Genomic DNA, 27,591 nt, shown 5'->3' on the forward strand with positions numbered 1-27,591 from the left:
GTTTTAAACTTAAAAGCAGTCGCTTCTGGTGACTAAAATACGAGCAGATTTCTCTCCTGATTCAGACCACTTGTTCACTTAATATAGATTACGCACAGTTTAACATTAAAAAAACGTCTTAATGCTGTATTCGTTTACAGATATTAACTGGTGTGGATTATTGTGATGTTTTTATCAGCTCTCATTCTGACGGCACCCATTCACTGCAGAGCATCCTTTGGTGAGACACTGATGCAATGCTACTTTTCTCCAAATCTGATGAAGAAACAAACTCGGATGGATTGAGGGTGAGCACATCGTAAGCAAATCTTACAGCGGTGTAAAGCGTGGCATGATTCTGGCATCAGCGTGCGCAGGACAACGGCAAAACAGCAGGAAGCAGCGATGGCACATGTCGGGATGAAGCGGATGAAGCGGATGCAACTACACATTAAGACAACAGGAAGTAGCTAGACAGAGATGATCAGACGACATCACACTGGACTTACAGCTCTAAACGCTGAGGACGGGTTAACCGCAGACGGTAACGTCGAGGACGAGGAGACGGGTTGTGTCTTTCGAACAGCTGGAGCACCAAAACCTTGACTATGTACCCCTGAACCGCTATTCTTCCCTGAAAGTGTCAAAGAAAACAAAGATGACCCCCAAACACCAACAGAGCAGTTCAGGAACAAGAAAAGATCAGTAAATTCATAAAAAAGTGTTGTAGGAATTCAGTTAAAAGCAGCTGAAATGTATTTCTCTGATAACAGTGGATCTCATATGATGTGACCAAACATTTAATCAAATATAAGCTCTAATGATCGGCTATTTATTTTTTCTATGTAATATTATGGCTGTTTTATTTCGATCAACTAACAAAGGCAAAACATCTATAATAAATGTAGTCCAGTTGCTTTTCTCCAAATTCTGTAATAATTCGGATGAACAAGACCTTCACAAAGTGATTCGAAGGTGATGAAGATGAAGGACACCCTTGATTTGTGGAAGAAAAAAAGTGACAGCAATCAAGAAAACAAAATATAAAAATCCACAAGAGTTCAGCAGAATTTCAGACTCAAGCTATATTCAATATATTAACATGCAAAACCCCAAATATTACAGTAAAATAGTACATTATTGATTATTTAAAATTTGTATTAATTATATTTGCTATTGCATGAAATAAATATATTTAAATGAATTATAATACACTGTATAAATTGCTGAATAATAATTTGATAATAAATATTTATTATTTATAATAAATAAATATGTATAGTAAATAATAATATTTCTATTAGATACATTTTTTTCATACATTTTTTTTGTGCATCAAAACCACTGCATAAGTTTCATTTCTTCAAAATATGAGAAGTATTTACTGAATCTCACAAACCCTGTCAAGAACAAGCAGCAAAAACACATATGCAATTAAATGCATTATACTTTATTAATTTTTATTTTTTTATTTAGATGATTAAACTATAATTTTTGATTGTAAAATACATTTAAATGCAAAATTTTAATTGTAAATTGTATTATAGAATTTTCTCATTGCAAAATATATGTTTTAATGTTTCTTGTAATAAAAAAACGGTATTACTGTGATGTTCTAATGATAGTGACAATTAATAAAAATGCAATTAAACTCATTATTATAATGATATTAATTGTATTTTATATTATATAGATTTTAATTGTAAAATAAATTAAAATGTAGGCCAAAAAAAAAAAAAAAAAAGTAAATTGTATAATAGAAATCTTAAATGCTACATAGTAGTAGTAGTAATGCTTTTTATATGGTTGTGTTTTTACAAAATATAACTCATTATGCAAATTATTTTAATGCATTTTTTGTATGCATGCATGTATGTATAATATACATAATTAGGTATATATTTCAATTGTGAAATACTATTTTTGTTAATTTAATCACTTTAAAATTGTTGTATAATGGGATTTAAAGAAAATATGCAAAGATTACATCATTATTGAGAATAATAAACCACTCAAATCAGGAAAAAATAAAAAACTAGCAAAATAACTAAAATAATTTATAAAATAACTTAAATGTCACAATGCAAAAAAAAATTTTTTATGGTCCTACAATTATTTAACTCTAGGATAAAATGTGACCTATACAGATTTTGTACCTGAAAAAGAAATGCATTAAAAGAAAAACAGAGAATTAAAGTGGGCTTAGAAAAGAAATGATGTGAAGAGAAGTTTCAAAGGGTCACACAGATCAGAAGCGTACAGTATTTACAGTTCCAGAGGCGTGTGAGAACCTGGCACAAACATATTTAGCCAGCCGTGGGAACACTGGTGCTCAGTGGAAGGGGTGTGAACCACGAACTTTAGAGGAACTCACTTCTCTATATCTCTCGCACCACCACACAGGCCTCGTGTGCCATGAGAGGAAGAGCTGTTTTTCTGTCTTAACTCAGAGATAGTAGTGAAACTACCAGCGCCGCACCCTTGCCCTTTCTGTGCCCCTTACAGTAATAAACACAGCAGTAGTGTAAACACCTGCGCATCAGAACAGTCCTGACGTTACGAGCGTGAACACAAGCTGGAGCTGGAGGGGACTTCACTGAGCTTGAGACAAAGCCTGGAGCTCAACGTGCAAAACAAACTCAATTCAGATGTTGATCTCCGACTGTATTTGAGCCTTTAATACAAACACATTGACTCACGTAAAACTACTGCTTACTCTATAGCAAATCTATTTGAATTATTAATGATTAATCATGCATCTTAATTGTTTATGATGTCACAAAATACATACTGTATCACCGAGCTCTTTATATATGGTTGGATATATATAGCATGTACATAAAATTTATTTTTGGGCTTATATGAACACTTAAACTTCAAAAAAAAAAAAAAAAAAAAAATCACAAATTAATAATAAGGAAGCTAATTAAATAATAAGTATTTCCACTTACATTATGTGCGAGTTATATATAACTACATATATACTATAAATCAAATCTAATCTTCTAATTTATAAATTGTAGTTATACATACATACATACATACTATTAAGTACATTTATATATAATTATTTAATTAGTAATTAATTCTTTGTTGATTTTGACATTTAAAAATATTGTATTAATGATTAATTAAATTAATGATTGTGATGAAATAATTTTTATTTTATATTACATACATTTTAATTGTAAAATAAATGTGAAATAAAAATATTTTTATTTTAATTATACATAAATATGAAGTATATATATATATATATATATATATATATATATATATATATATATATATATATATAAAATTATTATTTAATTTTTAAAGATGCATTAAACACACACACACACACACACACACATATAAATATACATAAATAATCGCAAAGCTCTATTTCTGAAGTTTAATATATAGTGTTAAAATAAAATTGGAAAATAAAGTAAGATTAGCAAATGCTTTTTTTTTTTTGTTAGTTCATGCTTATGTAGTCAACTAATGTAAACAATTGCAACCTTATTGTAAAGTGTTTTATCCAACAACAACAACAAACAACAAAATCTCTGTACTTTCACCATCTGAACAATTTGAGATCTTGCAGCACAAATCACTTTGTTTAACTCCTGGTGTGTGAATAAAAGCATCAGCTAAATGTATAAATGGTGACAGAGGTGTAAGGTCGGGTAACCTCTACACCGCTGATAGAGCCACAGGAAACAGAGATTCACAGTGTGCACCAAAACAGAGGAAGAGAACAGACTTTGATGATGTGATTCTGGATTCACTCATTCTATATGTGGATGTGGTTCATCAAGGCCACACACACACACACACACTTGCACATGTGAAAACACAAACAATTTTTCACATATGCAAATCCTGCAAATACACAAAGCAAAGCAATCTCTTATGAAAAAAAAAAACACCCTTATTTACTCCATTATCACCCCAAAATTTCAATTTTGTCATCATTTACTCAACCTAGTGTCATCCACGACCTGAATTTGTAGGACTACAGTACTTTTCATACAGTACAATTTTCACAAGTTTTTAATATGGTCTCTTCTGTTCACCAAGGCTGCATTTATTTGCTCAAAAATACATTAAAATTGTGAAATATTATTTTAATTTAAAATAGCTGTTTTCTATGTGAATATCTGTTCAAATATAATTTATTCCATTAATTTTCAGCATTATTACTCCAGTCTTCAACATCACACGATCCTTCAGAAATGATTCTAATACACTGATTTACTGCTTTATATATTTTTTTATTTTTATTGGCGCTCAGTTATTAATAATGGATCTCATCATCAATACTAAAAAAGTTTTTTGCCGCTTAATATTTTGTGGATTTTTTTTTTTTCAGGATTCTTTGATGAATAGTTCAAAACAGAAACCGAAATTGTTTGTAGCATTATAAAATGTATTTACTGACACTTTTGATAAATTTGCATATTTGCGGAGTAAAAGCATTCATTTCTATACATGGTTTCATTTATCAAGGTTTTCAACACTGATATTAATCAGATTATAATCATTGAGCAGCAAATCAGCAAATTAGAAAGATTTCTGAAGGAAATCCATTTTAAATCGAATCAATAAAATTACATTTTATTATTATTCACATTGAAAACAGCTCTTTTAAACTGTAAAAATGTTTTCATAATATTACTGTTTTTTTTAGTGCTTTTAACAAGTACTGTATATGATTTCATTGCATGCAAACAAAGTGTGAACACGGAGGAAAGCAAGTTATTCAGGTTCAAAACGACAAGAATTTTCATTTTTGGGTGAAGTATAGAGAAATAATCCGTTCTTCCCCTAAGCAGCGTCTGATTATCTCATACCAAAACGACTCTTATCTTTCCAGTCACAGCTGTCCGATGATGAGCTCAACATGCTCTGATGCGCTTCGATATCGTTGAAATGGGGAAGTGTTTGCCCTTCCATGATCAGAATCACTCTGATGCATGATCTGTCATTTTATTGAGCTTGTTTACGTGTGGTGAAATCTGCTACAAGTCTGAAGGTGTTTATAATTATTACTTCTTTGAATACTCCAGTATTAATATAAATCAGTATTTAGCACAAAGATTATTTCATCAATAACATACTTTCAATGGAGGTCTATGTTGCATTTTACTAGAAATAAACAGATTGCAAGGAGACTTGTGACATAACTATAAGAAACACTTGCCAGTGCTGTTATTGTTATTATCATATTATATATTTTATAACTAATAATTATAATTCACATTTTTTATAATATTATATATACTACAAACTTTTAAACAACAATTTCAGTAAGCAAAATATAATAAAAATGCTAATATTAAATGAAAAACGTACTTAAACTTGAAAAAAAAAAAAACTAAATAATAAAAAAAAAGAAAAATTAAGTACTAAAATTATTTGAAAAAAAAAAAAGTAAACTTAAAAATATAATATATACACTCTAAAAATGTAGGAATAGGAATACTGTGTAATACAAACCTCAGTTTCATTCAGGAAGTTTCCCATCAGTCAAGTTTTCTCTCAGGACAGAACATAAAATGACTGCTAACTAACTAATAAAAATGACAAAAGCCCAAAACGAAATTACTAAAACAAATTAAAACTGAGAAAAAAAAAAAAAGAATAAAAAATTGGCAGCTAACTGTAATCGTTAATTAAACTGCAAATATGAAAAAATATATATAAAACAAATTGATATATTAAATATATATATATAAAAATATAGAACTAATAAAAATGATAAAGCACAAAACAAAATTACTAAAATAAAAAACAAAATTAAAATTGCAAATATAAAAAGAAAAAAATAAATGTTGCAATGGCAGCTAACTGATAGAATTAATATAATTCCGTTCTAAAAGTTAAGTTTTTTTTACACCAATTAATATTACAGTATAAAAATAATATTTAATAATGTTTAATAATAATGTTCGAAATCAATTCATTTGAATATAATTGGCAAAGTTTAACCAGACGCTCATCCAAAGAGTATTCAAAGATGATTTATACTCAAATAACACAACTTTGCTCAAGGATGAGTCTGACAACTCCCTGACATTTCTGCTCTAATGAAGAATAAATCGATCAAATCCAAAGATTTCATTTAAAATAAAGATTTTGCTCCAGATATCACAGCTCCCAAATTCAGCTATAGCATGTTGCACACATAATTATAATAATATTACTACACCAGATAAACATTTCATTTCACTCTTCCTCACCGCATAAGTAAAAAGACAAGATAAATGTCATAATGCATAAAACTCACACACACACACACACACTCTCTCTCATGCTTATCAGATGAATGTGGTATTAAATCAGTAAATCACGCAGGGTTTGTTTCTCACCGTAAGGAGGCGGCGCTGGTCTCTGTGGTCCGGGTTTTTTGGGAGGAGGCAGCGGATACGTCGGCTTTCGGCTCTGAGGCTCCGAGCTCGAGCTCTGAGAACAGAAACCAATCACAACACTGCATCTACACAAGCTACTGATCAATAATCACACAAAACAACCTCTAGCTGCATACTGCAACGTGTATACTGCATACTGTAAGAAATAAAACGGTGTGCAGTAATGAACCCTATTGACATTTTCGGTTTGGGTTTCTGAAGATTTTACAAAGATTAATTAAGGAACACAATTGTTTTAGAAGCAACACCTCAAAGTTTTTAATTCATTTTGCAAAAAAAAAAAAATACTAGAATGTGGAAATAACTTTTTTTAATGCACCTTCTGATCACAAAAAAAAACATAAAACAAGTGTTGTTCTTCACCAGTTTTATTATTTTCAGTTTTTTTCGAGTGCAGATGTCTTAAGATCCTGAAATCAAGATACATTCACTTGACAATCTTGTTTTAGGTGAAACGGACCAAAATTAAGTAAACATATCATTTAAAAATTTTCATGTTTTATGTTTTTTTTTTGTTTTTTTTTGCATGTTTTAAACAAACTCACTTCAAAAAGAAGACTTCATATCTTATATCATAAACAACATCTAAGTATAAATGCATGTTGATTTATGTATGTTTAGATATTTGTATTAGAAAACAAGAGGAAGATATTAAGTTTTAGCACTGCATGCAACATTTGATGCCATGAGAGTTTCTGCTCGGATTTAATTAAAAAAATACTTTTTAAGAGCCGCAGAAACCCTGTGATATGGAAACTACAATAACCATAATGAATACTATGAACACTTTAATGTTTAATGTTTCACACTGGATGTTTATGTCGGTCAGAGGATTCAATATCAGTTTCTTTTGCATATTTAAAGTACTTTTGGTGTAAAAAAGGTTCATTAATACATTTTAAATGTTGCTTTTATTGTTACATTTTTGTTTTTTTATACCTCTGTTGTCATAATTTTATGATTATTTAAATCCTTTTTATGTAATGCACTTTGATTTATCATTGTGCATGGAACGTCCTATACATAAATATATATATATATGCGATGGAAGGTGAGGTCAGGTTCAGTGCATTGTGGGATACGGTGATCCACGCAGTGTGCTCTGGTTGCATAACTTACATTTGACAAAAGTTGCACATCATCCAGATATTCCATGAATAAAAACAAGTTCACATTCGATTCAGAGTGTGCATAATGCATACTACAAAACAGGACAAGTAGTATGCTATTAACGGAGTAATTTCCCAAATGCACGCTATCTTTTGAACATACCTTTGACATTTGAGAGAAATCAGCGAAACCACCTTTCCCTCCAAAAGAGCCGCTGCCGAATGGGTCTGACGCAGCAAACGGGTCTGTTTGTGAACGAGAGGAAGCACAAGCAAATGATTTGATGGAAACATCTAGTAACACGTGTGGCACAAACACAGGTGCTGTTTTAAGAGAGAGAGAGGCTTGTATGTGGCCAGTGTTTCTCATTTTCCATCACTTTCAGCTCCTGAAAAAGCACACGTTTTGTTTTCCATCTGTGACGCATGTTTCTGATTAACTAATGATGATCTTATGAGAGAGTCATACAGCTGAGCCATTTCTACGAACTACGCAGTCATCTTAATAGAATTTATAAATTAGTTTTTGGTAATTTTTATTTTTGTGAATGTAATTTTGCATTTTATTTTGTGGTTATGCAATTATTTTTGTTACATATTTTATTTCAGTTAACATTTATTTATGGATTTAATTTTTTTTTGTTCAGTTCACTATAATAACTGGTGCAACTTGTAAAATTTAAGAATCTTAATCATAAATATTGTGTTAAATATTACTCATATTTCTTCTTTTTTACTTTTACAAATTTTTCAAACTTAACATGTTTTCTCTCTGGGGTCATCATTTATTTTAATGGTTTCAAAGAAGACTTATGCTCATCAAGACTGCATTTATTAATACAGTAAAATCTGTAATATTGTGAAAAAATATTACAATTTAAAATAATTATTTTCTATTTGAATATATTGTAAAATGTAATTTATTTCTGAGATCAAAGCTGTATTTTCAGCATCATTCCTCCAGTCTTCAGTGTCACATGATCTTCAGAAACCAGTATAATACGCTGATTTGCTGCTTATGATTACTATCAATATTGAAAACAGTTATACCCCTTAATAATTTTGAATAGAAAGCATTTATTTGAAAAAGTACCATTATAAATGTCTTTACTGTCACCATAGAAACTCTTCCTAAAATTACAATTAAATGCAAAAGCTAGAGCGCAAAAGGTTCACAACAAGAATAAGCCAATTATGAACATAGATGAATTTATGAAGGAGGTAAAAAAGACAAGCTGTTGTAATCCATGTGTTTGCTGTGAGAAAGTGGAGCTAGTAAACCGTGTCCGTTTCCTGCATCTATCTGTACGTGTGAGACCACTAACAGCTCCAAACACACTCTCTAGTGTTCTTGTAAAAAAGAGGTACTCCAGGAACACATCAGTCTGCGTGTTTCCCATAAATGAACCACGCTTCTTTAGCAGAGATACGCAGAAAGAGTTTACCTGTTCAGCGTGAGCAGGGCACAAACAGAGAGATTGAAGACAGCTTTTCCATTGCTCTTAGCCACAAAGCTTTCCCTGTTCTGACGGGACTATTTTCGGGAGGCCTGTAGCTAAACGTGTATGAAAAAGTGCTATTAATAGAATAATGCAAAAGGAAAGTTTGATTCAATGCATCGAAAAACAAAAAACCCTGAATGCTATGTTTATAAATTATAAAATTTCTGGCAAAGAGCGTAAAATAAAATGTAACAATTTTTAAAAATAAATAAATAAATAAATAAATAAATAATAAAATAAAAATTTGTGCTATCAGTAATAATGCAATAATGCAAAAGGAAAGTTTGATTCAATGCAATGCATCGAAAAACAAAAAACCCTGAATGCTATGTTTATAAATTATAAAATTTCTGGCAAAGAGCATCAAATAAAATAAAATAATAAATAAATAAAATAATAAATAAAATAAAAATGTGTACTATCAGTAGATAAAAAAATAGCTAATTAAATCATGTTTATTATGAAATTAAAATGTTAAAAAAATATACATTTTCTGGCAAAGAGAATAAAATCAAATAAAATTAATGAAATATAAATTAGTGCTATCAGTAGATTTTAAAAAAATGCTAATTAAATCATACGTTTATTCTGGAATTAAAATTTTTTTAAAATATAAAATTTCTGAAAGAGCATAAAATAAAATAAAAATTAGTGCTATCAGTAGATAAAAAAAAATTAGCTAATTCATACGTTTCTTCTGAAATTAAAATGGGAGATACTTTTGTGAATGGCGTTGGAGACCGACTTGGAAGAGAAGAAATGGTTGAATAAAGTCGTTATTTGTGTTTTCTTTGCACACAAAAAGTATTCTCATTGCTTCATAGGTCTTAAGGGTTTGGAACGACACGGAGGTGAGAACTTCATGACAGAGCTGTCACTTTTGGGTAAACTATCCCTTTAACCATTGACTATAGCCATTTAATACTGCAGTAGCATTGAGAGAAATCAATTGTAAAAAGAATTTACATTTTTTTATGTATTTAAACATATATTTGAAAGGAATCGTAAGAGTTTTAAACTGTAAACATTATTACAGTGTCCAATCAGAACGTGGCTTTGTGTTATTGAAGATTTTGAGGTCTGAGTTAAGAGTTATAATTATTCTCCAGTCTTCATGAACTTGAGTATTAAAGTGTTTGTGTGACCCCTGGTTCTTACGCCTCTATCTTTGATCTATTCTCTGAATCATGCATCACTGTGGTACTAAGAAGACCAGCTAGCTTCCTCTAACAGACAACGAGACGAAACGATAAGAAGAGATGATGAACAACAAACAAAGAGACGTGGCGCAACATCACTTACAATATTTTATCTCTCAAACAAAAGTTTTTGATGCGTCAAATGATTACACACTACTGGGTAAAAGTTTAATATCCTTAATGTTTCAGAATGAAGTCTCAATAAGGCTGCATTCATTTGAATAAAAAATACTGTAAAATCAGAGATATTCTGAAAACATATTACAATTTAAAATAAATGTTTTCTATGTGGATATCTGTTTAACTGGATTTTATTTCTGTGTTCAAAGCTGTATTTTCAGCATCATTCCTCCAGTCTTCAGTGTCACATGATCCTCCAGAAATCATTCTAATATGCCGATTTGCAAGAAAAAATATTATTTTCAATGCTTCATTGCAGTAATAAATCATTCAAAAGTTTGGGTTCAGTAAGTAAAAAAAAAAGAAAAGATCATTAAATGGATCAAAAGTGACAGTAAAGACATTTACAATGTCACTCTATTTGAATACTAGCCTAGTTTAATAAGTGAAATCTACTACTAATCTGACTTCATGAACACTGTGAACTGTTTGATGAACAATAATGAAGACGGGGACTGAACAGCAACCGAATAAACACCGTACCCGAGTCTTTAGGTTTGGGACTCATCGATGTCTGGGTGACTCTTCTGCTGAAGGGACTGGCCTGAGAGAGAGAGAGAGAGAGAGAGAGAGAGAGAGAGAGACAATGACAGAGCACTAACCGTACATTATGACATGTTTCTCACCACATTCCCCAAAATATCAGCTCACATGCTGCCACACGCAAGCTCTCCAGAAGAAGAATTTACTTGAGTTTGATTTAATGTTTCACATGAAAAAAAAGCCCCAAAACCAAACTGTGATCGGTTCCCCAGAGAGACAGACTTTATTAAAACTAACAATTTCAACATTTTTTAAGCATGCTTTCATTTCTTTTAACTGTTTTTCAAATGCCTTTTATATATTTAAAGTAGAGCTGCCAAATGATTAAAATTTTTAATCAAATTAATCAGAATTTTCAGTGGATTAATCAGGATTAATCACTATTTGCAATTACACCTGAATCCGAACCATTTTTTTCTGAAATGCATACCAAAAGATAAATAAATTTCAAAAGTTTAACATTTACTTAGATCAAATTTACCTGAGCACCATATCAAACCATGCCATTTAACTACAGATAGTGTAAGAGTTTTAGGTGAACCAGTGGTTAAATATAGCCACATATCTATGAAATTATGCATAGAGAAACTCGAAAGAATGAACTCAGAAACACAAACATGCGCCACCATCACATAAGCAGCACTCTGGGCACTCTTGTTTTTGGGAGGTGTTCATTTGCTCTGCCACAATACTTTAGGATCGATATTTTCACGTTCTGAAGGCTTCAAGTGCCAGTAAAACCAAGTAAAAATGCATATGCTTTCCCAAACAGCTGTAATTTTCGCTGCATTGCATGTATGCGTTCTGCGCATGCGCAGTGTGAAACACAGGACGCTATAACAGGAAGAAGCTCCAGCGTATCAACTACCAAAGTCGTCTGTTTATCGAGCTTGGCATGAATGTATTTGAGAGTAACTGGGGTAAAACCTTAAGCTTCTTCGGTATTTTACTATCTTGAGAATTCAGAGATCGACGAGACTTTCCTGCCCTGAATAATTTGTCACACTGCGCATGCGTGAAATGCGTTAAAAAATTTGACATAATTAACAACAAACAACTAATTAACGTCGTAAACGCGCTATTTCTGACAGCCCTAATTTAAAGTTTACGCTAGATGCAGACATTCAATAGTAAAACACAAAATCATCATAGACATGTGAACGACATTTTAAAGCTACAATAATAAATGAACATAATGAAAAAATAATCATTTCCACCCACATATTGTGTGAGAATGACAGAAGCATGAAAATACACAAGTACAATTGGATCCTGCTCTGATTTTCCACTGATGGAACTAATTTAAAAGCAATCGTTTGTTATGGTTGATTTGCATAAATGTGCAAAAAACATGTAGTTTCTAGTACAGCATGGCTTCAGATTCCCGGTATTTGTTATTTTACCTTGAGCTGACTTGAGGAAGTCTCACCGAAGGGATCAGAATTAGCGAAGGGGTCTTTGAACGGGTCGCTCCGCTGGAACGGATCTCCTCCAAACGGATCCGCTGGAGAACAGTCATTCATGGGTTAATATTTCTGATTCATGGTTTGCTCAAATCTAGAAACAGACACACTTGCCTTGGCAAATACAACTAATTAAGACAAAATAAAATACTATTTAATATTCTACAGTATAATATTATCAAAAACATAACATTTTTAAACAGCAGGATTGAACTTAACATGTTTTGCGTCAGAAAAACAGAAAAATACAAATGAGCGATGACTCATGAGTCATTTTTCAGATAGTTCAGTACAATGTAGACTCTGAATGAACTGGTTTCCAAAAACAAAACCGAAGGGGAAAAAGTGCCAGGAATCTTAAATCCATGGGACTGAAATGTGGATTTGAAAAGGGATTAAAAAAAGGTCAATTTGAAGTTTTTCTATAACAATTTGAGTTTTTATTTTGCGACTGATTTATTTATTTTCAGAATTTATCAGAAAAAAAATCAGAATTGGAGAACAGAAACTCTGAAATAAAAATATAAATATATCTCAGTACCAAATTTACATCCCAATATTTTTTTTCCTTAATTCTGAGTCTACATCGCGAAATGCAGTTTTTTTTTTATTTCCACCAATAAAAAAATAAAAAAATAAAAAAAACTTTCTCTCAATAGTTTTTTTCTTGCAAATGCGAGTTTATATCTAGACTCTTGACTTCATATTGCATAACTTTGCATGATTTTTTTCTCAGAATGGTTCTATGTTTAATGGTTAAATTACATTTTTGTAATCAAAAAGTATTTCTAACTAATTAAAGTCATAAAACAGACAATTTAACAATTTATTAAAAGTTTAAAAAGTAAATTTATAGGGCCCTGTGAATTTTTTTTTTTTTTCTTAAAGTCGGTTTTATTTTTAACAAACTGTTTTCCATTTACTTTTTTCTGGATTATATTTTAATGATTTAATTCCATTAATTATCAAGATTAATTGAATAATCTTTTAATTTTGACTTTTTTTCTGAGAATTGTGAGATATAAACTGAATTGTGAAGAGTCAGGAGATAAAAAAAAAACACAATTAACTTCTTTTTTCTTTTGTTAAATCCTGTGACAGAAACAAGCTTCCCTCCAGCTGTACTGAATATAACACACAAAAGCTACGTTTCCATCCAACCTTGTGCATTTAACGCATGCAGAATATTGGAATAATGCATCAAATATTTGCAGATAAAGTCTTCAAGAAAACAAAATCATCACTTGAGAAAATCATCAATAATAAAAATTCAAGCTGGTGCAACTGAGCAAGTTTGTGGCTCATTTTTTCTACAAAATAAATGACTTGCGCCTCACAGCACACAGGCAAAAAAAAACACAATCATGGTACAGTATCTTGCATTTGGATGCCTGATGTTTGCACTTATTTTTATGCAATATAATGGATGGAAACATAACTACTGAGTGTGAACTGAATGTGCTTATCAAAATCCCACCTTTATTGAAGGGGTCACTTCTGAAGGGGTCTTCGCTCTGGAAGGGGTCTGCATTCAGGCCTTGAGAGCCGCTACTGTTAAACATGGCCATCCTGGACTTAACCAACGAATCCTCCTGAAACACACACAGCTTTCAGCACGAGTATGAAGCAGCCATCGTTCAGCTTCGTTTCCTGCGCTGGATCTTCTGATGTCAGACGTCACAGACGAGGAAAAAGTGAGCCGTTTGACAGTGGGCCAGTGTGTGGCATAATTACATTAACAATAACAAGAGTAAAGGCACTCTGACGGACACGTGTGTGTGTGTTTTCTTTAACCTTTGCATGAAAGGCCAAGCTGAAGTTAACTTAAATGAGAACAAACATGAGGACTGAAACATAATAAGACCAAACATTCAAACCATATTTCCTTCATGATTTGACAGATTCTTCAAAACTCGTGGAGGTGCATTACTGTAGTGGTGATTTCTAAAGTTAAAATATTCACTAAAGGCACTTAGTAAATTACTCCTCAATTAGTCAAAACAAACAGTAAACATGTTTACAGTAAATACACTGAAAACCAGTTCCCAAATCTTTTGACTGCGACTTTTCCATCATTCATTATTACTGGATGAGGTAATTATTTTTAGCCAAATAAATGTGTTATAGTTTGCATGATTACATTTCAACGCTTTTTTTTCGAGGACTGAAAATCACAATTAAATACAATTAAAATCGCAATGTATTTATTCCAGGTTTTCTATGACCTTCGGGTCGCCTGTATAACGGAAAGTGTTAAGTTTAAATTCACTTTAATCAAAGTTTATTACTTTTGACAAATGTTTTTTTTTTTTGTCAGTATTTTATCATATTCAATAATATTGTCAAAAAAGATATACAAGTCAATTTAGTATTAAAAAGTATAATTCAAAATAAAAATAAATATTAGTGTGTAAATAATAATAAAACAACACTGGCCAATGGACATTACTAAAACATGGCACTAAACAGGAATTAAAACTTAATGTATCAATGTAAGAGACAAAATATTAATAAAAAAAAAAGTTAAACATTTATTAATTTAAACAAAAATGTGTTAAAAACTTAAAGCTTTGTTATCACAATTTCAAAACCATTTTGTCTTAACTAATTTTTCTTTCTTTAAAATCAGACAAGCTTTTATCATAATTATTACATTTAGTCCGAAACGGCACAGAATATTAGAATATTTGTTGTTATTGTTAATTAAAACTATTAAAAATGAATCAGTAATTGAAATAAAGCTAAAATAAAATAGCATTTAAAATAAAAAATAAAACCTTGGTGTAAAACTGAACTAAAACAAAGTACAAAAGCTAAAACTGAAATAGTAAATATAGAAATTGAAATATGAATTAAAATAATGAAAAAGACAAAATAATAAAATGAAACCTGAAAAATGTAAAAAATGTATACTATAATAGCATAAAAGTAATACAAAAATAATAACAGTCAACGTAAATGACTAGAATAAGCAAAATTACTAGAATAAGCAAAATGATGAAAAGCGGTAACAGACCAAGTTTATTTTAAATATAAAATGTAACTTTCAAATTTAAAATATTTAAATGTATTCATTTGAAAACAAAGGCCATTGCTACAAATAAACTTCTATAACATACATGCAATGTCTGATTTTAAAATGGGTTTCAAAGGATGAAGTTTGAGATTTTATGTTTTCAAGTGATATATAATTTCTGATGATTTCTAAAGTGTGACAGAGAAAAAGGCAACAAAGAAGACTTTTTTCTGACAAAGGTCAGAACTCCTGGTTTTTGAGGTGCACTCTTTACATAAATTAATCTATTACTTTTCCTACATAATTTTTAACAAAAACGATTGATAAAATATCTATTTAGGAGTCTTGGACCTTTCCAATGATATATAGTTTGTCATGATTAGATTAGGATATAGTGAAGTAAACGTAGGCGGCCCCTGGCAGTTAACAGGTTAAACTCATTTCTCAACCAGTTAAACAGGTAAACCTGGATACTTTTCGCATGGTTTAACTCTGGTCAACAGGAAGAGACAATCAAACTTAAACAACCTGGAAAAGTTCAACACACACGTGCACCCATGTCTCTCAAAATGAGGTACAGCTCAAACCCCATGAGCACATGATGGAGAGTTTTGTGAAGCGTGCCGTGACTCCTGACCTTGGTGCCAGCGGTGGAGCTCTCCTCAGCGATGAGCTGGTCCAGATCAGCCAAACTAGTCACGCTGTCGTTCAGGGCTTTACTGAAGCGTTCGATGGTTTGATTGAGCTCCCGCTGGGCGTCCTGTATCTCACTGAGCTCACTGCGCGTCTGAGGAAACAAGTTCACAACCCAAACCTCACTTTGCATGACTTTACTGCAGGTACTTCAAGTTTAGAAGGCGTTTGATTGAAATGTATTATTGATATCAAATGTGTGGTGGATTTATATTTATTTGTAATTTTTAGCAAGACTAAATTGGCAACAGCAAATATTAACAAAGGTAAAAAAAATTAAAATAAAAACTACATTTTAAAACTACTTTTCACATTATTACAAGATAAAGATTCTAAAATATATTCAGGTGATACTATAAGATATATAGATAAAATATAAATATTTATTGTTATTGTTATATTTTCTATTTTAATTTTAATTCAAGTTTTAGTACTTATTTTTTTATGTTTATTTTTTTCAGTATAAGTTTGTTATTTTAGTACATTAAGTACAAAATAAAACATATTGCCATGCCTATATATATATATATATATATATATATATATATATATACACACACATACACACACATGCATACATACATACATACACACACACACATACTCTCTCACACACACACATCCAAAAAACTGTATTATTATTTTACTATCATTTCATTCAGCTAATGTCTATTTTATTGCAACTAAACTTAAATATAATAACCTGGTACAGTCCATAAATTGTGAATGATCTACATGGCACCTAGCAAAAACAGCTTGATAAATGTGTGTGTGATACGTGCTGGTGTGTGTGACCTGGTCCATCTCGTCCTGCGATGTCTTCAGCAGTTTGAGGATGCTGTCCAGCTTGGCTTTCCCAGCATGCAGACTCTCCTCCAAACGCTGTTCCTCTTGCTCCAGACAGTACAGGTCCGTCTTCGTTCTGCTCACCTCCTTCTCCTGCATCTGTACGTCCGACTCCTGAGACAAGATCTGCGTCTGCAGCGATGTGATCTACACACACACACAATCAAACGCTGTGAATGATTCAGTCAATAATATACAACAATAATCATTCCTCTTTGAGACACAAAGACATTTGATTTCCAGCATTTCAAGTCATTCAAACCAAATTTCCTTCATAATGTAAGGGTTATTCTGGGTTCAATAAAATTTGCATTGGAGATTTACTCTATTGTAATCACTCACAGGGCACTGCACGTATTTTGCATTCACAAAAGTACATTATTTGCATGTGCTTTAAAGCTTTGCCTGTGAAACATTTCATTCGTGTGCTGTTCTGACATGTGCTTTTTCGGAGCAGGTACACAGTAAAACCTGTCAAACAGCACCTGATTACTGGACTAAGTTATCTTTTGCATCTGATTGTGCTAATACTTTCAAAAACAACCAAGGTTTACATATAAACACAGTAATCAAAGTAAACAGTCGAGAGAAGAATGGATTGCATGCAGGTCTTAAAGAGACAGTAGACTAATAGTACTTTACATGCTGCCGCTTGTCATTAAAGGGAAAGTTCACCCAAAAATGTCAATTCTGTCATTATGTACTCACTGTCCATGTTGTCCCAAACCTGTATTAATTTTTTTCTTGTGCTGAACACAAAATAATATTTTGTGTAACCAAATGGTTGCTGGTTCTCATTGACTTTTATAGTTGGAAAATGTGTTAAATGTAATTTGACTTCAGTCTTTATTGACAGCTTTTGTCTTTTTACAAATATAGTTACTATTTCTTTTTATTTTGAAAAATGTACCATTTAATATAGACTTAAAAACTAAACTTTGAAATTTTCTCTTGGCAACTAACTGATATAAAAGTTAAAAATACCAAACTTACTAAAACTGAAGTAAAAAAAAAAAGGAAACCTTGAATGAAAAACCGAAGTGAAAATGAGACATTTTGTCTAGGCAAATAACTAAACTAAAATAAGTAAAAATACTAAAACTGTAATTAAAATAAGAGCAGAAATAAACTAAAATAATACATATTAGATGAAAAACTCAAGTAAAAATTGAGTTAAAGTGAACTAAAAGGAGTTCAAAGATTACTAGAAGTAGATTAAAAAAATGATTAATGCTACAAACAACTGATTTTAATACAGTTAAATTCTTTCCTGTCTTCAATGCAAGCTCAAATCGAGCGCGTCTCACTTTGGCGTTCTCCTCCTGCCACTTGCTCTTGGTCTCATCCAGTGTGCTCTCCAGTTTGGCTCTCTGCTGCTCCATCTCACCGAGTCGCTCCTGAGCGTCCCATTTCTGGTGCTCCAAATCCTGAAGACCCACGTTTTCACGCTCAAGATCTCTCTGCACCTCCTGCACACAATCACTATTTCAGTTAAATACATTAGGACTTTCAAAGACACTTTTACAGAGCCTCCGTTTACTTTAAATGCATGGAAAAGAGCAGCATGAACAGTTCATGTTGTGCATCTCATGCGACAAGCTCTCTATCTTCTTGGATAATTTAACAACTTAAGTGTTTGATTTCAATGTATATGTTTGGCTCTTTAACAAGTGGGACAAAGTACTGAGGAGCCTCACCTGAACCTCGCTGTTCTTCTGTCGCAGGGCTTCCTCTTTCTGCCGGATTTCGGTCTCCAATATGCGTTTCTCACTATGCACAAAAAATTTAAAATGAGTAAAAAGCAAAAAGTAAAAGAGCAAAATAAGTGATGCCAGATGGATGGTTATGTGTAGCGTATAATTCTCTGTGTTTATGAACTCTCTGACCTCTGCAGCTGGGAGATTTCCTGGTTGATGTCATCGAGATCCTTGACTCCCGTTGGCTCAACCAACCCAACTGAACTGCTGCTGTCCTGGAAAAATCATGTTATGTAAGAGACAGCCATTCTCTGTCATCTCCAGTAGACTGTATATAATTATGCAGTACACAGAGATGATCACTAGGTGGCGTTCTCATCGGCTGAACATAAAGAGACAGACTTCATGCAAAATAAAATCAAAACAGACTATTTGCATTCCTACAGTCTCCTTCTAAATATTTTTTTTATGAAAACAAATGTATGTTTTTAAAATTTTTCATTAAAATGTATTCTGAGGGTTTCACATTTATTACATATATTATTACAGTGTATTTTCCATTTCAAACTTCAATACTTTTATAGAGTGCTTGAAGAAAAAAATGCCTCTTTGTAAATTTTTCAGACCATGCACTATGTAACATCTGGTAAATGGTTTTAAAAACCAACTGTTAACATGCATGCAAATAATTGCTGGAATATTGTAGCTATGTATTGTGGTTAATTTATATCAATTAACCCAGGCTCAACCCAGACACAAGTTCAATGTGCAGTCATTCATTAAAATGGCAATGCAGTGTTGATATTATTCCACGTTTTCAATGATTACACCCATTTAAAATATTGCATGCATTTAGAAAATCTCATTTCCACTCAATGAAGTGTCAGAAGCTCCTACCCTGCTCAGACTGGTCAACGGAGTCAATTCAGACACGACTGATGGCGTGAATCCAGAGAGAATCTGGAGAAGAAAAAACAGAGAATGGAGACTGACAAACCAGAAATATCAGACATGTTCATGTGCATTCAACTATAAATACAAATGAAATGCACATGACTTCTGTAACACTATTTTACAGTGTCCTTGTCATACATTACAAGCATTCATTATAGTAATACCAGTAAATTAAGCATCGTAACATATGACTAACCCTAAACTAAACCATTACCCTAACTTTAAAAATATAGAGTAAGTTCAGGTTTAGTAATATTATTGCATATTTGCATAAGAATAACTTAAAATAAAGATTAATAAACACTGTAAATCTAGTTGGTAACCAAACAGTTAACGGTAGCCATTGACTTCCATAGTATGAAAAAAAAAAACTATGGGAGTCAATGGGTACCGTCAACTGTTTGGTTACCCACATTCTTCAAAATATCTTCTTTTGTGTTCAACGGAACAAAGAAACTCATACATGTTTGGGACAACTTGATGATGAGCGAATAATGACAGAATTAAAAATTATTTAAGTGAACAAACCTATTAGAGCTGTTTGATTATGGCAAAAATCATAATCACGATTATAATGGTCAGTACTGTAATTGGGATTTTTTTTTAACACGATTATGACTAAAAATGTACACTTTAAAATATAAATGTTATAGCAACTTTATAGAGACCAGCGAAATCTAACATTTCTCAATACCACAGAGAAACTCATATTAGTAAAAAAAAGGTCCTCAAAAATTATTGAAAATAATTAAACTCAGTAACACAATAAAAACAAAAAAAGCAAGGGACAAATACAATTTAAAAAAAAAAATACAAATGACACATAACAGTGTTTTGATTCATCTTCCTTTGTTTCTCATTAAAGCTACAAAAGTCAACAGCAGTGAGTGATTTTCTCTGTCTTTTGTTGTTTGATTTATGTTTAGCACAGTCAGCAGCAGGAATATTAGGCTGCTGTCACTTTAAGAGCTGCACGGATGCAACTTACTGTTACACAGAAGGATTTTTTATTATTATTATTATTCTCAAAGGTTTACACTCACTTAAGACATAACTTACAAGTGTTTACATGCATAAGTGGAATAGGGCGCAATAATCATATTGTGATGAACTGCATAGCTCTATATCCTATTTAAAAAAATGATGGGACCTTATTATAAAATTTTACCAAAACATTATCATAAATGAGGAGTCCTTTAAGGCTAAAGGGAGCGTGCTTTTAATCGTGACAGGATGCATGAAATGCATGTGTGTTTTATCTCCTCACCGGCGTGCTGACAGCTCCTCTCTCTGACGGTGGGATCATGTCAGGGGTCAGACTCTGAGGAGGATCCACTCCTTTCACCTTCTCCTGAATCAGGTGCATCGCCAGACAGAACTGCTCTTTGGTGAGTTTACCGGTGCGCTGAGTGTCAGCCAGAGACCTGCAGACACAAAACAACAGAAAATATAACTCTAAGAACACGATTAAGTGTAGCATAATTATAAACCCTAAGGCTGTGGGTGACTTCAGGAATGAGATTGTATTTTCCTCTTTAACCCAAACTTGACTGCCTCACCATATGTGTGCCAGCACGCTCTGAGGCAGCCGGGAGTTCATGAAGATATCCTTCACTTCACCTCCTCCAACCATCCCATCAAAATCAGAGTCAGCCAGTTCAAAGATCTCCTCGTACTGCTCTCGGTCTTCTGCTGGCACCACCCAGACATCAGAAAACGGCTGCTGGGATAAATATAGGGAACGTCTGGAATAGCATACAACTCGTATGTGCATTATATGATTATTTTCTTTATGCATCAGCCAAAGCCAAAATCTGCAGAGCACACTGTCTGAGATACTTTATCCCACAAAGTCAGAAAGATCACATTTACGCACATAACCACATTTAAGCCATGAGTTGGGGTCGTGTCAGTGAGAAAACATGTCTGTATTAATGGTAAATGTGTTCAAATTAATGAAATTGTTTGTTTTTTGTATTTGCAATAAAACTAAATCTAAGTTGCATGTACAAAATAGCATAGTTTTGTCCAATAGCAAGAGAACATATAACGATTCAATTTACAGCACCTTCAGAAATGGAATAAAAACAAAAACAGATGCACATTATTAATTTGTAGATCTAGTTTTGTTGAACTGTATGCAAAAATGGCACATGCAGAAATCATTCTGAGCAGTTTAATTCTAGTATTATTTATATATTACTACATTTTTCTATTCATATTTTGAATTAGATAGGTTTTTGGTAATTAGTGACTTCATATTTTATTTATAAATTAATATATAGATAAAATAAGTTTATTTATTTCCAATTAGTAATTTTGCTGCTTGAAGTTTAACTAAACTAGAAGTTTTTCATCTAATATTTATATTTGATTTTAGCCTTATTTTTTAGGTTTTTGATAATTACTCTGATATTTAGTATCATAATTCCTCTGATTGCTTTTTATATGTGTAAAATACACATCACTTGTTACAATAAATATGCAAAATAGCTACACCATGTGACATCAGTGAAGTTTGCATGATACTTCACCTAATATTAATTTAACAGTAAATAAAACACACTAATATTCCTTTCAGAATGCATAAATGCCAAAAACTTCATCGTTCATAAACCTCAAATGGTTCAATCTCTTTTGCTCTCTGGATGCTCATGTAGTTAATGAAGTGAAAGATATTTTAAATGAGAATAGTTCTGTATATGTTAGGCACTGAGTAACTAATAATGAACTGCATTACTTGGTCAAAGAACTGTAGGTTGTGAAACAACGTAAAAAAATCAAGCAGAAACAATCGTTCCCTTTCAAACACTATTCTGCAGTAACTCTGTAAGCATGAAGACTAGAGCTCCAGGAGCTGATAGGAATGTGGCCGGACTGGTTTCATGAGTGTTCGAGCGAGACAGACAGGTTTACATGCAGGACGACTGCTGTTGTGTTCACCTGTGTGTGTGTTTGAGGCTGCGCTGGGGTCGGGCTGGAGCGCTTGAATGAGCTCGAAGGAGACAAATTTGTGCTGCTTCCCAAAAGCGCTGGCCGCAGGTTCTCCTTCAGGAGGAACGGACTAGAGGGAAGAACGGGAACTGATCCCGGAAGAGCGCTCGCCATCTTCTTCCGCTTGAGTGGAGGGATGAGAGCGGTAGGGAGGGTGGATGGCACAGACTCCTTCTCTCGAGCTGCATAAACCAAGTGCATCGCCTGCAAAAAGATGTGACAATTAATAAAATGAGTGAGATTTCTCAACAAATGGCTTGTTTCCTTAGACTTTTTCTTAATAGTAAGACATTGAGATGTGTATATCATCTGCAAGCTGAATAAATAAGCTTTCCATTGATGTGTGGTTTGTTAGGGTCGGACAACATTTGTCTGAGATACAACTATTTGAAAATCTGGAATCTGAGGGTGCAAAAAAAATATCTTAATATTGAGAAAAATCGCTTTTACAGTTCTCCATATAAAGTCTTAAGCAATGCATATTACTAATCAAAACACATGTTTTGATATATTTACAGTAGGAAATTTACAAAACATCTTAATTGAACATGATCTTTCCTTATTATCCTAACGATTTTTGGCATAAATAAATTGATAACTTTGACCCATACAATGTATTTTTGACTATTGCTACTAATATACCCCAGAGACTTCAGACTGCGTTTGTGCTCCACGGTCACTAATATACACATTGAACAGTGTCAATAACATTAAACATTAAAAGTAATGAGCACAAACGCTGTTAGGATAACACACACACTACTTTAATACTTAGTGTTTGAGGTTTGATCACATCAACCATTAACTTCTACTAATAAAAGCACATGCTCTTTTGTTGGACTCACCACTGAAAACTCATCTTTATCCAAGTGTCCATCTTTGTCAATGTCACTGAGATCCCAAATCTACAAAACAGAGAGAGAAGTCAAAAAAATAAAACTTTGTGGTATCATATTTCATTTATGAATATACTAAAGATCTAAGCTATAAAGCAAGTCAAATATTGGCAATGTTAACATTTTGTAAATCAGTCAGAATTGGTCGAATAATGTCAGAGGTAATATTATATTTTTTAATTATGTATAAACTGTAAACACTAGCATTCAATTTTTTTATAAAAATAAAAAAGTATTTTCTGCTCATCAAGGCTGCATTTATTTGACCACGAATACACTAAAAACGCTAATACAGTTAAATATTATACAAATTTAAAATAACTTTTCTGTGTGAATATCTGTTAAAACGTAATTTATTTCTGTGATCAAAGCTGTATTTTCAGCATCATTTCTCCAGTCTTCAGTGTCACATGATATTCAGAAATCATTCTAATATACAGATTTATTGCTCAAGAAACATTTTCTTACAATATCAGGCAAATATAAGTAAAATTAAGGGGCCTAAAGTGTCAGTAAGAGCCTTCTATACATTAAAACAGATATTCACCTTTCCAAGCACATCGAGAGGCAGGTTTGAGTTCATTAGGACTGGTTTCACTTTATCACCTGACAGGAGCCCACCAATCGGAGACAGACTCTCAAATATCCCATCATACTTTGCTTTATCCTCCGGCTGGAGAAGCCAAGCACAATAGAAAAGAGACAAGAGACAATGTGTGGTGAAAAAAACCTGAGAATATTTAAACGTTTTTTTTTTATTATTACAAATCAGATTTTATTGCAGTAATTCTGTACCTTTATTGTCCAGCTGGAATCAGAAGCTGAGGTTGTGATGTTCAGGGACGGGCTAACGACGTCTCTCTGGAAAACACACGGACATTTACATGTATTTGCTTTAACAGATGCTTTTAACCCAAATAACTTACAAATCATCATGCAAACACAAGCGCTTAACTGTTAATATCAGCTATCATTATTCAACGGGTTGACAGTGATTGGAGCACATAAGTGTTATTTACAAAGCATCATCTTTATTTATACACATGCTATTCGGCTAAAATCTACAGATAAACATGTGTGGATCATTGAATTTTCAGCTCAGATATATAAAGTGGCAATACTCACAAATTTAGGGATGGGTGCAGAGATGTTCTGGCTTGAACTGTTTAGACTGACGTCACTTCCTCCTTGAGCAGAAGCCACCAGCCTCAGAGCAGAGAAGAAACCCTTCATAGAGAACGCAGTTAAACCAAGGTTATTACAGTTCTTTAAAACTAGAAAAACACAATATATATTTAAAATGAAAATAGTTTTGTTACTTAAAATGTCTACAATTTTTAATAAAAACAAACATTAAACCCATTTTATTTCAGCTAGCTGCCAAAGCAACATTTTTATTTAGTTTAACTTGATGTGCAAAAATAACTACAAATAAAAATGAAAAAAGAAAATACAGAAATTAACACAAACTAAATTACTAAAACTTTAAAATGCAATCAGAAAATATAAAAACAAATTTAAAAATATTAATAAAAACATTACAATAACATAACCCTAAACTCAAAATGCAATTAATGTTCATATAAGCCCCTACAGAGCGCATAATCTTCAACTAGAAGACAATTTAGGCTAATTATTAAATATTATATTTATTTCTTACACATTACAGTGCTTGGCAGCCTTTTTAATTTAACTAATGCTTCCATTTCTATAGTTTGAACAGCAGTTGTCTGCAGTTTTCAACGTTTACATTTAGTAAAATTGTAACAATAATAGGGCTCTACAAAATGCTTTTTTTTCCCTGAAATTCTATGTTTTCTGTTTTAATTGGATTCCGTGTTTTATGACTCAATACAAATGTATATAAAAAATGATTGTAATCAAATGATCACATAAAACAAATTAACTAATCTTTAAAACGTAAATCAAATTAACATGTAACAATTCCTTTTATTTTTAGCAGACTAAGCGCTGCACAATCAAGGTTTACAAAACATTTGTGATATTCCTTAAAATTATATTTTAAGAAATTTTATCATTATTTCTTTGAGTAGTACACACTATTTTTCAAAGTAAACGGCACTTTTATTTTGGTGTGCCGTAGCTTGTTAGACCATTTGGCACTTCAGGTAAATGAAGAGCTGATATAAATGAATTTAAGACGTCAAAGATTATCTACTTGTGTAAAGGTCTATTCTGACATGAAACAATGGTATTTACCTTTTTATCCAAGTAACCTTTTCTCTCAGGGTCTGACAGCTCCCAGATCTGTATAGAGAAGCAAACACACAGTCAGTTTCTGCCAAGAGCTCTAGCGCTGCGTCTCCAAGCTTTCAGATGTTCAGACATGGGATAATTCGCTCGCACCTGACCCAGTGTGCTGTCTGAAAGCCCTGATTTCTTCAAGAACTGAGCAGCTTCTGCGGCACCCACTTTCCCAGTGTTTCCCGGATCCACCTGCAACAGAGTCAAAAGGCCATCAGCGTCACTTATAATGACAAGAAGAAAATAAAGATGAAAAACACATAATCAGTATCAGTCAATATCATGATACTTGATGACTGACAGTGGGAGCGCATAATATCAGAGATAATTCAGTTTTAAACAGCTTTGGTAATTTACCTGTCTGTAGAAGCTCTCATATGCAGGGTTTCCACTTGATAACTGCATAAATAGAAGAGAAAATGAATATTGTTAGTTAATGCATTAATGTATATTCAACTAATGGGACTTTACTGTAAAGTGTTAGCAGAATAATAAAAAACAAGTAGCAGTTAAATATCAAAAATACGACAGTGTTTAAGTGCTACATTGAAAAAAAAAATAATATAGTCGAAATATTTCAAGTCATAATACTACGAGAATAAAGTTGAAATGTTTTGAGAATTAAGTCCTAATACTATGAGAATAAAGTCGAAATATTTCAAGAATAAAGTCAAAATATTTCGAGAATAAAATCGAAATATTACGAGAATAATATCGAAATATTACGAGAATAAAATCGAAATATTACGAGAAAAAAATCTAAATATTACGAGAAAAAAATCTAAATATTACGAGAATAAATTCGTAATACTACAAGATTAAAATCGTAAATAAAATAAAAAAATAAACTTTATTCTCGAAACATTTCGACTTTATTCTTGTCATTTTCTTTTTTATTCAACGTGGCACTAAAACGCCGTCGTAAAAAAACATATCTGGGACAAGGGTGAAAAAATACTTATTTATTGTAGTATCAAAAAATCGATGACGTCACATCGATGACGACATGTGATTAAAACACTGGTTTCTCTCGATAAAGACAGAATAGATAAACGGTTTGCGGACATAATACATCGAACAAAATCAGAATAATGTTTATGAACAAAATTCTGAACAATCCAGAGCCAGAAATCACATAAAAAACACTGATTAGTTCCGTCGTGGTGCTACACAAACAGCTGTCACGACACAGAAACAGTCGAAAAGTTGTAAAACAGCGACCTTGAAGAAGAAAATCAGTCAGAAATCAATTATTAGACATCATTACGATACATAACTAGGGAAAACTGAAAATATAACTATGACATAATCGCTAACAACAACAGATAACTGCGCCCGTTTCACCGGAGAGCCCAATCTCCGCGCGTTTACACTTAAACACGACATAACCGCGTTTTCTACAACCGGGGAACAAGATTTAGAAAAAACCTCCCAAAATGTACTTTACAGTTCAGTTTTAATCAAACTTTTAAAGTCTTTACCTGACTGAGTGGCGTGAGCGCCGCCATATTTCCTGATTCACTAGCACGCGCGCAGCCAGTCAGGAGCCTGTCTCGTGAACGCGCAATGTCAAATGTAAAAGCCTGAGTTACGAATTCATTAAAGATCGTATTTTAGATGTTCATGAAAGAGGCGGTTTATTTTACTAAAGTAATTTTAATTAAGTTATTACCGAATTCTTAACGCATTGGCCCTACTAAGCTATTCTGAAACAAACGTACGCATGTGGACAAATAGTTAATTATTATTTATATTATTAATCTAAAATTTAAAATCAGGTAAAAAGCATGTAAAACATAACACAGAAATGAAAATATCTAGAAAATATTAAATTAT

General features: G+C 32.3%; 1 protein-coding gene across 2 annotated transcripts; it reads right to left on the reverse strand.

Annotated features, from left to right (window-relative positions):
- Positions 1-243: 243 nt before the first annotated feature.
- LOC113111350 (epidermal growth factor receptor substrate 15-like 1) lies at positions 244-27,315 on the reverse strand. Of its 2 annotated transcripts, none has more exons than XM_026275982.1 (23): positions 27,237-27,315; positions 26,113-26,154; positions 25,858-25,947; positions 25,711-25,758; positions 24,616-24,717; positions 24,286-24,351; positions 24,038-24,163; positions 23,440-23,499; positions 22,544-22,798; positions 21,160-21,320; positions 20,868-21,024; positions 19,544-19,606; positions 18,836-18,921; positions 18,647-18,719; positions 18,257-18,418; positions 16,899-17,096; positions 16,048-16,197; positions 13,872-13,986; positions 12,335-12,435; positions 10,872-10,932; positions 7,671-7,753; positions 6,339-6,432; positions 244-613 (listed from the first exon to the last, which is right to left on the reverse strand). In XM_026275982.1, exons 1-23 carry the CDS (start codon positions 27,261-27,263, stop codon positions 474-476), a joined length of 2,460 nt encoding a protein of 819 aa, XP_026131767.1. In that variant the 5' UTR covers positions 27,264-27,315; the 3' UTR covers positions 244-473. The 2 variants fall into 2 exon arrangements, with proteins under 2 accessions (XP_026131767.1, XP_026131760.1); XM_026275975.1 differs by having other exon boundaries at positions 21,160-21,323.
- Positions 27,316-27,591: the final 276 nt, after the last annotated feature.

This window comes from Carassius auratus, chromosome 2 (genome assembly GCF_003368295.1).
Source record: "Carassius auratus strain Wakin chromosome 2, ASM336829v1, whole genome shotgun sequence".
NCBI lineage: Eukaryota > Metazoa > Chordata > Actinopteri > Cypriniformes > Cyprinidae > Carassius > Carassius auratus.

What these genes read in the sequence shown, in the direction of transcription:
- LOC113111350 (XM_026275975.1), bottom strand. Translation starts at nt 27,263, where the DNA reads ATGGCGGCGCTCACGCCACTCAGTCAG. An exon ending in AGAAGAACAGCGAGGTTCAG is followed by an intron (nt 18,419 to 18,646) that starts GTGAGGCTCCTC and finishes GATTGTGTGCAG; the next exon opens with GAGGTGCAGAGAGATCTTGA. An exon ending in CGCAGGACGAGATGGACCAG is followed by an intron (nt 16,198 to 16,898) that starts GTCACACACACC and finishes TTGTTTCCTCAG; the next exon opens with ACGCGCAGTGAGCTCAGTGA.